This window comes from Suricata suricatta, chromosome 3, assembly GCF_006229205.1.
Source record: "Suricata suricatta isolate VVHF042 chromosome 3, meerkat_22Aug2017_6uvM2_HiC, whole genome shotgun sequence".
Classification (NCBI taxonomy): Eukaryota; Metazoa; Chordata; class Mammalia; order Carnivora; family Herpestidae; genus Suricata; species Suricata suricatta.
In genome coordinates, this window is record NC_043702.1 from 110,562,872 (window position 1) to 110,580,346 (window position 17,475).

Genomic DNA, 17,475 nt, shown 5'->3' on the forward strand with positions numbered 1-17,475 from the left:
AGAGCACTATTTCATGGTGGAGATTTCAACAGACAAGGGCTTCAAGAAGAGATGAGAGCAAATGCACCATGTGTGATAGGCCCCAGACATTTCCCCCTCTGCTTCTGCTTCTATTAGTCATATCGTCTTATTTTCTTTATTCTGATGCTTTGATATCTGGGTCCTGCTGAGCCTGGAGGGACTGCCCTTCCAGGGGCTGGCTAATTCCTGGAGAGAGCAAACGACTTGCCTGTGAGCACACTTCTCATATGTAAACCTAACAGTTCACAGACCATACCCTGAACCACCTCCTTTATGGGCTCTCACACTTTGGGCCACCATCCACCTTCCCTAATCATCCCAGGGCCAGGTACCAGGCAGCCAGGAACAGCTCCTGGGCCCAAGAGCACTCTGAAATTACTCAAATTTGCCAGTACTAAGTGGGTTTACCTTGGCTTGCCTTTCCCCCACCATGTAAACCAAAACAAAGGCCTTTGTCCATATTTCCCTTACTCTTGGCTTATGCTCCCTTCTGTTGAGATCTATTAAGAAAACAAACTATCTTTCCAATGTCTGTTGTCTTCTGATCCATTGGTGTGGTCACACCTCAATCACAACCAAAGCTGTATTTTAAAACATCGTGATACCTGGGAAGTCTGATTACGGTGCTCCTCTAAATGCAAATGCACTGTAATCTGAGTGAATGACTTTCCCTGAAAGATTCCTCACCCCTCTCTAGCACACCCCCATTTGAGAATATGGCGAAAATGACTCCACATCCACCATGTCTTGGACATAGGCTCTGCTCCCTCCACTCACTGGTTCACAGAACCTTCCTGAACATTCTTTATCAGCTCCCCTTTTAAATTTTGCTCATCCATCCATCCATCAATCCATCCATCCATCCATTCCATCCATCCGTCCATCTGTCCATCCATCCATCCCACATTTATGCTTTGAATTCTTTGTGCCAGCATCATGCCAGGCCCCGGGAATATGATGGTGAACCTCTTCTCTGCCATGCTGCCTCCCATGCCACCTCAATTATCTGGAGTTGAAACAATCCTCAGTATACTCTTGTCCATGGAAAGATACTAAACACAAACTGACTCTATTCTCCTGCTTCTCTGCCTGGCTTCCTGGGACCATCCAGTGTTTCCTATAATCCCTGATATGTGGCTCCAAACCATGGTTGGTGCCCTGCTGTAACTCCTGGTTATCACATGCATTTGCAAATCTGGCATAGAAAATTAGATCTGTAATAGTAGTCACAGACCTATTGTTATTTCCACTTTATTGAGAAGTAATTGATGTCTATCACTGTATATTTTAGTTGTACAGCATGTTGCTCTGATTTGCATATATTGTGAATTATGACTGCACAGGTGCAGCTAACAGCCATCTTCTCATACAGATTCAATAAAAAGCAAAGAAAGAAAAGAATAAAGAAAAAAGATTCTCCTTGTGATAAGAATGCTTTGGATTTATTCCCTTAGCAACTTCCCTCCGTCTCCTACAGCAGTGTTAGCGGAAGTCATCACATTGTACGTTGTAATCCTGATACTTATCTTGTAACTGGAAGTTTGTACCCTTTGACCGCCTTCCATGAATTCCCCCTCCCTTCACCCTCCACCTCTGACCACAAGTCTGATCTCTGTTTCTATGACTTTGTGGTTTTTTTTTTTTAAATTTTAGATTCCACATACAATTGATATCATACAGTATTTGTCTTTCTTTGTCCGACGTACTTCACCTAGAATAATGCCTTCAAGATCCATCTATGTTGTTGCAAGTGGTAGCATTTCTTTGTTTTTATGGCTGAATAAGATCCCATTATATATATATACCACAACTTCTTTATCCATTCATCCATGAATGGGTCCCTACATTGTTTCTATGTCTTGGCTACTGTGAATATTGCTGCTATGAACATGGAGATACAGATGCCCTTTTGAATTAGTGTTTTGGTTTCCTTTGGATATATTCCCATAAGTAGAATGGCTAAATTATATGATAGTTCTATTTTTAATTCTTTAAGGATCCTTCATACAGTTTTCCATAGTAGCTGTACCAATTTACATTCCCACTGTGAGTCCCCTTTTCTCCACACCCTCACAGCATTTATCTCTTGTCTTTTTGAGGATGATCATTCTAACAGGCATGCTGTGGTATCTCATAGTGGTTTAACAATTTTTTTAATGTCTTTTATTTATTTTTTTGAGAGACAGAGAGAGACAGTGTGAGCAGGGGAGGATCAGAGAGAGAGGGAGACACAAAATCTGAAGCAGGCTCCAGGCTCTGAGCTAGCTGTCAGCACAGAGCCGGACACGGGGCTCGAACCCACGAAATGCGAGATTGTGACCTGAGCTGAAGCTGGTGCTTAACTGACTGAGCCACCCAGGTGCCCCTCATAGTGGTTTTAATTTGCATTTACCTAATAACTAGTAATGTTGAGCATCTTTTAATGTACCTGTCAGCCTTCTGTATATCTTCTTTGGAGAAATGTATATTCAGCATCTTTGCCATTTTTAAATTGGTTTATTTGCTATTGAGTCCTAGGAGTTCTTGATGTATTTTGTCTATTAACCCCTTATCAGATACATAGTTTGCAAATATTTTTCATCCTCCATAAGTTGGCTTTTCACTTTTTCAATGGTTTCTTTTGCTGGCAGAAGCTTTTTAGTTTGATGTATTCCCATTTGTTTTTTTTTATTTTATTGCTTGTACTGTAGGGGTCCTATATAAAATATTACCCCAATCATGTCAAGAAACTTTGTTTCTGTGTTTTCTTCTAAGAATGTCATGGTTTCAGGTCTTCTATGTATTTCTTTAATCCATTTTGTGGGTTTAATTTGTGTGTGTGTGTGTGTGTGTGTGTGTGTGTGTGTGTGTGATGTATAATATGGGTCCAGTTTTATTCTTTTACATATGAATATCCAGTTATCCCAGCACTATTTATTGATGAGATTATCTTTTCTCCATTGAGTATTCTTGGCTCCCTTGTCAAATATTAGTTGGATGTATATACTTGGGTTTATTTCTGGTCTCTTGATTCTATTCCATTGGTCTATTTGTCTGTTTTTTTATGCCAGTACCATATATAATGACCATAGCTTTATAGTATAGCTTGAAGTCACAAAATGTGATACTTCTTTCTTTGTTCTTCTTTCCCAAGATTTCTTTGGCTATTCAGGTTCTTTTGCAGGTCCATATAAATTTTTTAGTGTTTTTTCTGCTTTCTACATGTTAAAGATGCCATTGAAATCTCAATAGGATTGCACTGCATTTATAGATGGATTTTGGTTGTATTGACACTTTAACAGTATTACTTCTTTTAATCCATGAACGTGGGATTTCTTTCCATTTTTTGTTTTGTCTTTGAATTCTTTCATCAATATCTCAGAGTTTTCAGTATAGAGATTGTTCATTTCTTAGTTAAATTTATTCCTAAGTATTTTATTGTTTTAATACTAGTGTAAATGGAATCCAATTCTTTATTTCTTTTTCAGAAACATCATTGTTAGTGTAGAGAAACATTATTGATTTTTGTATGTTAATTTTGTATCCTGCAACTTTGCTGAATTCATTGATTAAATATAACATTTTTTTGGCTGAGTCTTTAGGATTTTCTATATATAAAATCATGTTGTCTGTAAAGAGAGACAAGTTGCTTCTTTCTTTTCAATTCTGATACTTTTTATTTCTTTTTCTTGATTGATTGCTTTGGCTAGGACTTAGAGTACTGTGCTGAATAGGAGTGGTAGGAGTGGGAACCCATGTCTTGTTTCTGATCTTAAAGGAAAAGCTTTCAACTTTTCATCGAGTATGATGTTAGCTGTCAGCTTCATAGACCTGTTTCTACTTCTAATACTGATTTGTGAACTCAGACTTGTGCATAGCTACCTCAGTTTATAAATACCAGTTAAACTGAGATAAACATTTCTATTTTCCATCAATATTACCTGAATGTTAGGAAGATTAAAATAAAATATATGTGTGAAGCATATTTTTTGAAATTTACAGTAAATTCTAGAATTTTATGTCTTTATTCAATTTTTTAAAACATTTAATGGCATGAATGAGTTAAAATACATCTTATCTGATATTTTTGTTGATACTCAGAGGTCATAAGTAAGATGTGTAGCTTAAGTCTTTGAGCAGATATAAAGTACGATGTTTTTGAATATAGATAGGAAAGACAAAAAGGAACTTTATAACTTCAATTATCTGTTCTATATTGCAGAGACCATACAGTATGATGTTTAAGGGCTCAGACTCTGGAGTTAGAAAGACTTGTATCTGAGTCTTTCTCCACTATTAACTAGTGTCCTGGAGAGGAATTATTTTAATCTCTGTAGGCTTCACTTCCGAAGTCTGTACAATGGAAAAAGTTCCTGCCTCACAGTGCGGTTGTGAAGATTAAATAGTACATACAAAGTATTTAATGCAGTGCCTGTCTAAATGTCTGTACTCACAAATATAAATTCCTTCATTTGTTTAAAAAACACTCAGCACTTACTATGTCTGGCAATGTGATGTGAGATGTTGCCATAACAACAATAATAAAAACTTAATAAAAGATGTGGCAGTGGTTTACCCCATGGGCAGCAGGCAGCAAGGAAACTGGTAAAGCAAGATGGAAAAAAATGGGGACCCATGTTATACACGAGAAAAAGATGTGGTAAAACCCAAACCTGCACTGATTTAGAAGGAAGACCAAGCCCCCCCAAACCTTTGGCAAGGGAGGAGAAAAAAATTATTAATAGTGTCTGTTGGTCATTATTAGTACTTTTAGGAAGTTATATAAGGACATAAATAAGCTCAGGGACAGATTTGCTGGTTTGCAAGCTGATACGCAAGAGAACAGATACACTAGAAATCTGGTATTTCAAAGGGCTGGAAAAACTGATTATCCTGAGAGCCCAACAGTAGAAAATAAATTTGAAGAATGCTTTAAGTGACTGAGGCTAGTGAAGACTCAGTTCCGCAGTGAAGATCAGATAACTGAAGTAATCATGATTGGTGTAATCTTGCCACCCACCATGACCTGAATGAAGCCACCATTAACAAGAGAGAAGAGAGGGGAGGAAAAGGCAGAGGGGAAAGGAGAGGAAGAAAGAGGCAGAGGCAGATGTATATGGGGAAGGAAGCATGATTAGTCAAGTTTGGGAATTATGTACGACAAAATCTTTGGTTGTGCCTACTGGTACTTGGAAATGACCAGAAGCAAACAAATCAGAAGCCTACTTAGTTTCTGAGAAAATTGCATTGCCAGAGAAACCATGATCTGGGACCAAAACTTCCCTTAACTGTTCATGCTGAAAACAACCTTGGGAGCAGGAAGAGTAGGACTTCACTGGACCTGCCCAGGAGGATTTTATGATTGCTTGGGCCAGTGACTGCTGCGTGCCCTCCTCTGATGGAGTTTTCACTGTCCTTCTCCTGTCCCTGTCCCCTGGGCTTTGGGTCTCATGGGAAGTGTTGTTATTTTGTCTTTAGTTTCTGTTTATTAAACTATGAAATGCCATATCCAGACCCCTGTCCAGAACTGCACATCACTGGGAGGTCCTGAACTTTGAGCTGTGCAGGACCTCACTCCTAAGTCATCCCTGCCATTGAGTGTGATGGGTGAGTGACTTCCAAGCAGCAGAATGAAGGTTAAAGGGATGTTCACCACCTCCAGGTCCAACCCATCAATGCTTCCTGGGAAGTCCTCCAGTCTCTCTCTCCTTCTGATTGGCCTTGGGATGTTGAGGCCTGGGACTGTCTTGGAAGGTATGTGTCAGAGATGTTGGTTGTGTCCCTGTCATCTTGGGTCCTTCAATGCTGCATGGAGCACAGATCCATCACCTAGAAGGGTGCCTGGCACAGAGTAAGATCTCAGGGTACATTTTTTAATGTTGATTTATTTACTTTCAGAGAGAGAGAGAGAGAGAGAGAGAGAGAGAGAGAGAGAGAGCGAGCAAGCGCGCGCAGGGAAGGGGCACAGAAAGAAGGAGAAAGAATCCCAAGCAGGCTCCTCACCATCAGTGTGGAGGCTGATACAGGGCTTGAACCCACAAACTATGAGATCATGACCTGACCCAAAGTAAGATGCTTAACCGACCGAGCCCCCCCGGGGCTTCTCTCAGGGACATGTGATGAATGATTGAAGTGGAGGCTGGAAAAGGTTAAGCCCTAAAGGACTAGAGGGCATTAGTCAGATAAAGCCTGGGGGACAAAAGAGTTATGGGCAGAGGGACCAGCATTTACAAAGGCCCGAAGTGAGGAAGGGGAAGTCATATGTAAGGACCCAAGGAGAGTCAAACATGAGCTAGGGAGTTACCACACTGAAAGTAATACCAATTCCCAATCCTGTCGCCCTCAGAGTATGCAGATATGGATAAGCATGTGGCCCAGGGAACCCAGAGCAAGTGCAGGAGCCCAGGCTGGGGGCACACTGGGGCTGGGAGTGGTGGTGCAGGTGCATGTGACCTCACTGTTCTGTTGGTCGCAGCCTTGGAAACAGGAATGGCAGGCTGAAGAACGAGGCACACTCTGCAAAGTGGAGAGGACACAGTGCGCAGTGTATGAAAACAGGGCAGGGCCAGGAGGGCACCAGGAAATGTGAATTCCAGGCTCCTTTTCTCGAGAGTGTTTGTCTTGAAAACTTACTTATCCTACTTTTGAAGCGCCTTTTCACTATCGGAGATTATTGTTATCCTGGTTCTTAATTGGCAGTTTACATGAGTGCAAGGGCCCATAGCTTTCACTGATGTGCGGAGGGAATCAGCCTTTTTTATTTAATAATAAATAAAGTCAACACCATACTTACAACTTTCAAACTGCAGTTGGCTATTTCAGTGCAAATAGCTTTAAGAGATGAAATAAAGTTAAATGTAAGGGGGTCCGTTTCTTTCCAGAAGCTTATAAGGAGTCGAACTTTAACGCTTCGCAAAACTAAGGCTTCTCTGATTTTCCCATCCAAGTCTGGCCAATAAGTCCTGTAGAAATAATATCCATGTGGATAAAAATAAGGAAAATAAGTTAGTTTGGGGAAAGAAATTTACTAGACTACAAAGAACACTTATGAATTAATCCGATCGTTACTTTGTTCAGTAAATAACTTGATAGGATATTTGGAAAAAAGCTTTACTGGGTCTTGACCTTCCCCAAAATGTGTTCTCCCACCACAACTAAATCCTGACCACAGCTTCTCCAGAAGTCTGGCCGTGCATTTTCTATGACAATTTGCCCACTTAGTGCAGGAAGTGGGGTCAGCCCTCCATACATACAATGTCACTTCCAGAACTGTCAATTCTTATTTGAAGAGAAAAAACTGATGTTTCCCTCAGAAGGACAAGCCCTGACAAACCTTCTGTTTGTTCACTTGTTCAAATCTTTCCCTAGATCCAGGCCAAGTCAGTTTGGACTAATAACGTACTACTTGAAATGTTAGGCTGTTGGTTTTAGAGTCACTGCACCTCCAAAGTTCTACTCTTTATATGGGACCTACTGTGGTCCCGCAGCATCCGTACTCCGCAAAGTCCCCACTGACCGTGCTCTTGCCCTACATGGGCCCAGCCCTGTGAATCCCTCACTCTCCTGCTCTATCAGCTCGGGGTCTCCTTTCCACCCCAGCCTAGCTCCAGTGCTGATCACCTGAAGGACACCTGCCCTGGTCCTTCCTCTAGCTCTTGGTAGCCTCTAAACCCTGGCTCAGAGCGACACCTAGCCACACACATCTGTCTATTCCAATGGCCACAAAGCCAAGGAGTACTGAACAAAGTCAGCTCAGCCCTGTGAGGCTGGAGCCAGCACAAACCCATCAGGGCCCTCGCCACCATCGAGCACCCGTCTTTGCCTTGGGTGGTTCCGTCATTACTCTAAGCTTACCCCGGCTCAAGAGAAACTTGTTTCTTCCTCTGTCCACAAAATGGAGCTTCTTGGTCATGGTCTCCCTCAGCTTTCCATCAAGAGCCTCATGCATCCTTCTCCCTTTTCTTCCAGCTCAGAGGATAAGGCAACCTTGCTCAGGTGCCTCTTGAGCTGGTCCCCTGAACCTCTGCAGCTGTGTCTCATTGGTCATTGCTTCCTGAAGAGTCTCAACTTCCACCCTCTCTTTTCCTCCAGTTTGAGAACAAAACGTAAATCTTAACCATTTGGAGAACATTTCCCTGACTCTGTATCACTCTGCGGCTGGTGCACAATTTCTTTTATTTTTTGAACAAATCTATCTGTCTATGTATCTGTCTATGTATCTGTCTATGTATCTATGTATCTATCTATGAGTATAGTTGACACATAATGCTACATTAGTTTCAGGTGTACAACACAGTGATTCAACATCTATCTGTGATGCGTGCTCACCACCAGTGTAGCTGCCGTTGGTCGCCACACAACACCGTTACACTGTCGCTGAGTATATTCCCTATGCTGTGCCGTTCATCGTTGTGACTTACTCCACAGCTGGAGGGCTGGGTCTTCGTCTCCCCTCACCCATGTTGCCCATCCTTTGCCCCTCCCCACTGGCAACCATCAGTTTGTGCTCTGTATTTATGGGTCTGTCTCTACTTTTTTTTTTTCAACATAACCTCTTGACAGTGTAATCCAGGACCTCTGACTGGACTTCATCACCCCTGCTCTCTCCTCAGTCTCTTGCCCCCCAGCCTCCAGCCTGCCATTCTACCAATCTCAAAGTCAGCAGGGATATCCCAACTGCCACATCTAAAGGACATCATTTAATTCTTAGTTTAGTTAGTCTAAGCCGCATGTAGCTCTGTTGGTGTTCCTTTCTTTTTGATAATTAATTCTATCGGCTTCCATGACCCTGGTTTGATGGTCTGTCCTTCTTTATCTGTTTTGTGGTCAATGTTTCCATATGACTCCACCACCGTCCTCTCCTCTCCTCATTGCACATGCCATCCCCTTCATGGGTTCATCTACGCACCTGATTTCAACTGTCCTCTACCATCTGAAAAGTTCCAAATTCACATTACTAGGCTAACTCTCTTCAGACTTTGAATATCTTCATAAGAACTTTACTGATCTGGACCTTTACAAGAACCTCAAATTCTATTTCCTGCCTATTTCCTTATACTTTTTATAGCCTCCACTTGGTATAATGATCATACTATAATCACCCAAAGTAAAAACCCAGCAGTAATTCTCTCCTTTTTACCATTCCCCATGTACTTCAGAAATATTCCTGGCAAGAATATCCTTTATTCTGTCCTTCTTATCCCTCATTATCCGTAACCTGGGCCACTACACCAGCTCCAAGGTGGTTTCTCTGCCTCCAGTCTTGTCCCTGTCAAGTTCATCTTCCGTGACTACCAAAGGGGTCTGTCAAAAAGCATATCTCCTTTGATGAAAACACAACGGAGGCTCCCCCTCCTCACAGTCAGCCCCTCCTGTTCCTGTCCCTGCCCTCCCTCCTGGTGGACCTCACATCACCTTACCTTGGGTTCTGTGTTCCAGCACTGAACTTGACTGAACTTGTGACAGACCTTGCCATATGCCAGGCTATTTGTCTCCATCTGAAACTTTGCGCATGCTCTCCCTTCTACCTGGAAAATTCTTTTTTGTCCCCTTTTTTTCTGACCAACTCCTGCCTATTTTAAAATGTGAGGCTTTCCTCCGAAGACTCTTCTAACCTTGAAACTGCCATAGATGCTCTTTCACTGAGAACCTATAATAGTTTGTAAATATATTCATTATTCCATTCACCACACTGTTAGGATAATCTATACTGTGTCTGTTTGCCCTACTGGATGGAGTTCTTGGGACCACACGCTGCTCATCTGCTCCTGCACAGTGCCCAATAAATATTTGTTGAATGAATACATAAATGAAAAATGTTACTAGCCCACAGAATAATCAGCCTACTTTTTTTTAATGTTTATTGATTTTTGAGAGAGAGAGAGAGAGAGAGCACAAGTGTGCAAGTGGAGAAGGGGCAGAGAGAGAGACAGAAAGAGAGAGAATCGAAGCAGGCTCTATGCTGAGAGCAGAGAGCCCAATGCGGAACTCAAACTCACCAACCGTGAGATCATAACCTGAGCCAAAGTTGGACACTTAACCAACTGAGCCACCCCGGTGCCCCAGCCTACATTTTTCTCTTATTGAATAAATTTGATGTGTACCATTTTGTAAATTTAATAAGATGTATAGCATCTTACTTTGATACATTTTTACATTGTAATATGATTGCTAATGCACTGATATTTATCATATTACATAAATACAGTGTAATATTGTTGCCTGTATTCATTATATGGTACATTATATCTCCATGACCTATTTACTATTCATTAGAAGTTAGCAGCCTTAAATACCATCACTCCTATCCCTCACCATCCCCATCTCCTGGTAACCACCAGTGTACCATCTGTTTACATTTTGAACTTACAAGTGGGATCATACAGCACCTGTGTTTCTTTGTCTGACTTATCTCGTTTAGCATAATGTGCTCAAGGTCCATCCACACTGGTGCAAAATGAAGGATATTATCCTTTCTCATGGCTGAGTAATATTCCATTGTGTATATGCACCACATCTTTTCATCCATTCATCTGTTGATGGTCATTCTGTTGTTTATATTATGAATTCTGTTTTCATTTCCTTTGCTTAAATACCCAGAAGTCGAACTGCTGGATCATATGGTAGATTTATTTTAATTCTGAGGGAACCTCCATATTGTTTTCCATAGTGATCGGATCAATTTCTCTTTCTATCACCTGTGTATAAGGGTTCCCTTTTCACTAAATCTTCATCAGCACCTGTTTCTTGATGACAGCCACTGTAATAGGTAGAAGGTGATATCTCATCCTTGTTTTGATTTGCTTTTACCTGATGATGAGTGATATTTAACATCTTTTCATGTGAGATGGGGGCCCAATGTAATTGTCTGGCATATTTTCTCCAATTTCCCCCCAGTGTCATTTGTTTAAGAGACTACCCTTTCCCCATTGAGTGTTCCTGGTGCCCGTGTTGAATATTAGTTGACTGTATAGGCCAGAGGTTAGTTCTGGGCTCTCTATTGTGTTCCATTGGTTGATGTTTGTTAATTTTTGTACTTTTTTAAAAAATTAATATGGCTTTGTTATATAGTTTCAAATCAGGATGTGTGATGTCTTTAACTTTGTTCTTTTTCTCAGGATTGCTTTGGCTGCTTGTGGTCTTTTGTGGTTCCACACAAATTTTAGGATTGTTTCTTTTATTTATGTGAAGAATGTTTTTGGTATTTTGATGGGGATTGCACTGAATCTGTAGATCACTTTGGGTAGTATAGCCATTTTAACAATACTTATTCTTCTGATCCATGAACGTAGTATGCCTTTCCATTTGTTTGTGTCTTCTTCAATTTCTTTCAGCAAAGCTTTGTAGTTTTCATTGTCCAGATCTTTTACTTCCTTGGTGAAACTTATTCCTATTTTGTTTTTGATGGTATTATGAATGAGATGGCTTTCTTTTTTTTTAGAGGCTTCATCATTGGTGTAAAGGGATGCAATTGATTTTGTATCTTGACACTTTACTAAACTGTTGATTAATTCCTACAGTTTTTGATTCTATATATCATCACATCATCAGCAAATAGTGCCAATTTTACTACTTCCTTCTGGATGTGTATGCCTTTTATTCTTTATCTTGCCTGATTGCTCTGCCTAGGGTTTCCAGAACTGCATTGAATAGGAGAGGGGAGAGTAGGCATCCTTGCTTTTTCCCTGATCTTGAGGGAAATGCTTTCAATTCCTCTTCAGTGAGTATAATGTTAGATGTTGGTTTGTCATATACTGCCTTTATCATGCTGAGATATGTTCCTTCTGTGCCCAATTTGTTAAAGGTTTTTTTTTTTAATCATGAAAGTGTGTTTTATTTTGTCAAATGTTTTTTCTGTATCTATTGAGATGATCATGTGATTTTTAAATTATTTTATTGATGTGCTGTATTTACATTTGTTGATTTGCATATGTTGAAATATCCTTGTATCTCAGCGATAAATCCCACTTGGTCATTGTGTATGTAATTCTTTTAATGTGCTCCTGAATTCGGTTTGCTAGCATTTTGTTGAGAATTTTTGCAAATATATTCATCAGGGATACAGGTCTATAGTTTTCTTTCTTGTGGTCTCTTTATCAGATTCGACATCAAAGTAATGCTGGTCTCATGAAATGAATTTGGAAGTGCTCTTCCTCCTTGATATTTTGAAAAAGTTTGGGGGAGGATTGGTGTTGATTCTACTTTAAACATTTGGTAGAATTCTCCAGTGAAGCCATCTGGTCCTGAGGTTTTCTGTTTTGGGAATTTCTTGATTACTGACTCAGTCTCTTTACTCATATCACTGGTCTGTTCAGACTTTCTCTTTCATCCTGATTCAGTCAGGGTAGGTTATGTGTTTCTAGAAATGAATTCATTTCTTCTAGTTTATGTAATTTCTTGGCATATAACTGTTCATAGTAGTCTCATAATTCTAGGTATTTCTGTACTATCAGTTGCAATGTATCTTCTTTCATTTCTAATTTATTTGCGTCTGTTCTCTCTTTTCTGTAGTCTAGCTAAAGGGGTCAATTTTGTTTATCTAAGAACCAGTTCTTAGTTTTGTTGATCCTTTCTATTGGTTTTTGGTCTCTATTTTATTTATTTCTGCTCTGATCTTTATTATTTCCTCATTCCTGCTAACTTTGGGTTCACTTTGTTTTTCTTTTTCTAGCTCCTTGTGGTGTAGAGTTAGGTTATTTGAGATCTTTCTAATTTCTTAGTATCTGTGTTTATAGTTATAAACTTTCCTCTTGAAACTGCTTTTGCTGCGTCCCACAATATTCGATATATTGTGTTTTCAATGTAATTTTTTATTTCCCTTTTGATTTCTTCTTTGACTCATGGTTGTTTAGAAGTGTGTTTATTTTCCATATATTTGTAGATATTCTTACTTTCCTCTTGTTGATTTCTAGTTTCACACCACTGTGGTCAGAGAAGATAATTGGTATAATTTCAACCTTCTTAAATTTGCTAAGATCTGTTTTGTGGCCTAATATGTGATTTATCTTGGAGAATGTTCCATATGTACTTGAGAAGAATGCGTATTCTGCTGCTGTTGGGAGGAATATTCTATTATGTCTGAGAAGTCCCTTTGTTCTAAAGCTGGATTCAACTGCAGCATTTTCTTGTTGATTTTCTATCTGGGTGATTTATCCATTGCTGATGTTGGGTTTTAGAGTCTCTTACAGTTATTGTACTATTGTCTATTTCTCCCTTAAGATCTCTCATTAATAGTTTAATATATTTTGATGTTTTAGTGTTGGGAGCATGTATATTTATGATTGCTATATCTTCTAGACATACTGGCCTCTTTGTCATTATATAATGACCTTCTTTGTCTCTTGTGACCCTTTTTAGCTTGAAGTCTATTTTATGTGTTATAAGTATGGCTCTGCCTGTCTTCTTTTTCATTTGTTTGCTTGGAATATCATCTTCCATCCTTCACTTTAAGTCTGTATGTGTCTCTAGAGTTGGAGTGAGTCCTCCTTAGGCAGCAGATTTGTTATTGTTTTTTAATCCATCCAGCCACGTTGTGCCTTTTGATGGGTGAGTTCAATCTATTTTCACTGAGGATGATACTAATATGTAATCATATATATTACTTACTACTGACGTTTTATCTTTTGCCTTCTGGTTATTTTGTCTCTCTATTGTTTCTTTTTCTCTTTTCCTTTTTTTTCCATTCTTTCTTTTTTCCCCTTTTCTGTCTACTTTTGCCAATTGGTGGTTTTCCATAATGATTTGTTCATTCTTCTCCCTCTGTATTTCATGATTGTTCTAGGTTTTTGACATGTGGTTACGACAGGGTTTACGTAAAACAGCTCATAGAAAATATAGTCCTTTTTCTGCTGATAGCAGCTTACTTTTCTTGACCTATCATCCTTTTACTCCGCTCCTTTTATATTTTTGATGCTGCAAACTACCTCTTTTTATGATGTGATTTCATTACCAACTTGTAGCAGCAATAGTCATTTTAATGCTCTTTTCCTTTAACATTTATGATATAGCCAAGAGTTTCATATAATATTCTAAAAAAGAGTTGCAGTTTTCTAATTCTGACTGTCTGCTTATCACCTTAATCAGAATTTTGTGTGCTTTCAATTTTTTATTTCAGCTTGAGGAGCCCCTTTCAACATTTCTTATAGGACAGGTCCAGCGGTGGTGAACTCCCTCAGCTTTTGTTTGTTTGGGAGAGCCCTGATTCATCCTTCACATCTGAAAGGTAACTTTGCCGGGACAGAGTATTCTGGGCTGCCAGCCTACATTCTTATTGTTCCTTCACACATTTACTGATTTTCTTCTGAAAGATGTGTTTCACGTGACTGAAGAAATAAATAATGAACAACCCCAAACAGAGGCCTAAATAAATAAGTGAATTGCTAAAAGAAATAGCACTTGATTGCCAAGACAGGAAGAATTGTAGAGTTTCTGATTTTTTTTTTTTTTTTACTGTGGGATTTATTTAGCCACACATCGTTTCCTTTACTTTGTACTTCTTGGAAAATTAGAAGTTACATCTAACACTGTTGCCTAATGATGGTCTATGTATTTTTTCCCATGTGGCCAACCACTTCTACTTTGGGAACATGTGAAGTTTTCCTCTTTCATTTGGGTGTTTAGCAGTGTGTGGACTGAAAGCTCAGTCTGTAGCACACTGACACAGTGATATTGGACAATGTCTATTTGTTCATCCAAGTTGAATGCACTCCTGAAATATTGTAACAACAATGTAAAGACAAGTAACCATGCTGACTTTTAAGTATTTTTCACATGATTGAGAAGAATTTAATGATAACCTGGATGTTTGAACTACTTCTTATGTTTCTGATGACTTAAAAATTTTTTTAAATGTTTATTTACTTTGGGGGGGGTGAGGGTCAGAGAGAGAGAGCGAGACACAGAATCTAAGGTAGGCTCCAGGCTCTGAGCTGTCAGCACAGAGCCTGACACAGGGCTCAGACTCAGATCATGACCTGAACGGAGTTGGATGCTTAACGGACTGAGCCCCCAGGCGCAACTCTGATGACTTTTCATTAGAATACTTACAGCATTGTGGGTTTGAAATATCCCAAGATGATAAGAGAACTGTTCTTTGGATAACCACTGAAATGGTAGATGAATAACCAAAATGCAAAATTTCAGATTAGTTTTCAGTTCTTTAACATTCTTTTAGTTTTCTCTTTTACATTTCCAAGATATTTTAGATTCTCTAAGCTAACTCGTTCCCCTCCGGCCATGAAGGATCTTGTTTTGTTTGCTGAGGATGAAGGTTTTGTCAATCCTAAGAAACCACCACCCTATCATCCCTTACTCTCGTTCCGAATAATAGGAAAAGCAGGCAAAACCTATCTATTATGCTTCAAAATCTAAAGTGAAGTTGACATCTAAAACAAAATCTCAAACCAAATAAACGGGAGAAAAATAAAAAAGAGGGATACAAAACGTGGAAGTATATGGGTAAACACCTATGAATATTCAAGGGATGTGCCATATTTGAAAGTAAAAATGTTTTAATAGTGAGTCTTGTAGCTTAAAATGCCCTTTGGGGGCGCCTGGGTGGCTCAGTTGGTTAAGCCTCTGACTTCAGCTCAGGTCAGATCTCACATTTGTGGGTTTGAGCCCCACATCAGACTCTGTGCTGACCTCCAGCTCAGAGCCTGGAGCCTGCTTCTGGTTCTGTGTCTCCTTCTCTCTCTGCGCCTCCCCCTCTCATGCTCTGTCTCTCTCTGTACCAAAAATAAATAAGACATTAAAAAAAATAAAATGCCCTTTGACTGTCATTATTGGAGATCACTTTGCGGGAGAATCATGCTCTCACAATCCTCCAGCCTAAAGCATAAAGAGGCTGCATATCTGGCATGCAGGAGGTTGGCAACATGAAAAATATTCAAGCACGATGGGGCACACTTCATCATTTAACCTCAGTAAAGGGTTATTTTGAAATTGCAATTTCCCAGATTAAAAAGGTCTCCAGTTGTACTCTCTTTGAAAATACTTTCTGGCTTTAAATGGGTTATTCAAAACACTTAGAAGTTGCCAAATCTCTGCGTTCCCGGCAGGGCAGCAGAAGTGGGAAATACCTGGGGTGCAGCCAGGTGTTTATGTGGGTGCGGCCTGCCCCCAATGTGTTATAAGTATTTCTACTCTAACAATGATGAGTTCTTATAAAAATCCCTTCATGTTTAAACTTAACGAAAATTCTTAACGTTTATTTATTTTTTGAGAGACAGAGACAGAGTATAAGCAGGGGAGGAGCAGAGAGAGAGGGAGACACAGAATCCTAAGCAGGTTCCAGGCTCCGAGCTGTCAGCACAGAACCCGACGTGGGGCTCAAACTCCTGAAGTGCGAGATCATAACCTGAGCCAAAGTTGGACGCTTAACCAACTGAGCCACCCAAGCGCCCCCAAATTTCTTCATTTTTAAAATGCTTTGTCTTCCTCATATAGAGGAATGGATTGACTGAGAACAAATACATTCTGAGTTTCCTTCTTCTTTAAGTTGAAAAAAATATGAAAATTTATCCTTTAATGAAGACTGACATGAATACAACAAAGTGGTATCTCCTTAGAGGAAAATTTGCCAGACCTTCTCAGTTTCAATATGTCCTACAGGTATACCTGTTAGCTAATAATTTTCAAGAAATATTTTCAGTGGGGGGGAAGAGGAGGACCTGCCTGGCTCAGTCAGTAAAGCATGCAATTCTTGATCTCAGGGTTGTGAGTTCGAGCCCCACTTTGGGTGTAGAGATTACTTTGAAAAAAATCTCTGAATTCATTGATCAGTTCTAGAAGGCTTCTGGTGGAGTTGATTGGGTTTTCCATGTAGAGTATCATGTCATCTGCAAAAAGTGAAAGTTTGACTTCTTCTTTGCCAATTCTGATGCCTTTTATTTCCTTTTGTTGTCTGATTGTTGATGCTAGGACTTCCAGCACTATGTTAAACAGCAGTGGTGAGAGTGGACACCCCTGTCGTGTCCCTGATCTCAGGGGAAAGCTCTCTGTTTCTCACCATTGAGGATGATATTAGCTGTGGGCTTTTCATAAGCTGCTCTTATAATGTATAGGTAAGTTCCTCCTATTCCGACTTTCTCAAGGGTTTTTATTAAGAAAGGGTCCTGTATTTTGTCAAATGCTTTTTCTGCATCTATTGACAGGATCATATGGTTTTTATCCTTTCTTTTGTTAATGTGATGGATCACAGTGATAGATTTGCAAATATTGAACCAGCCCTGTAACCCAGGAATGAATCCCACTTGATCATGATGGATAATTCTTTTTATATGCTGTTGAATTCGATTTGCTAGTATCTTGTTGAGTATTTCTGCATCTGTATTCATTAAGGATATTGGTCTGTAGTTCTCTTTTTTGGCTGGGTCTCTGTCTGGTTTCAGTATCAAGGTGATGCTGGTTTCGTAGAATGAGTTTGGAAGTTTTCCTTCTATTTCTATTTTTTGGAATAGTTTGAGAAGAATGGGT

The 17,475-nt window shown here is 39.7% G+C and overlaps 1 protein-coding gene across 1 annotated transcript in view; it reads right to left on the bottom strand.

Moving 5' to 3' along the window:
* PLD5 (phospholipase D family member 5) overlaps positions 1 to 17,475 on the bottom strand; it is a 327,662-nt gene that overhangs the window by 14,135 nt on the left and 296,052 nt on the right. The window contains exon 8 of the mRNA XM_029934829.1: positions 6,794 to 6,962. Within this exon, the coding sequence (XP_029790689.1) occupies positions 6,794 to 6,962 (169 nt within the window). The remainder of the gene's footprint in view (positions 1 to 6,793; positions 6,963 to 17,475) is intronic.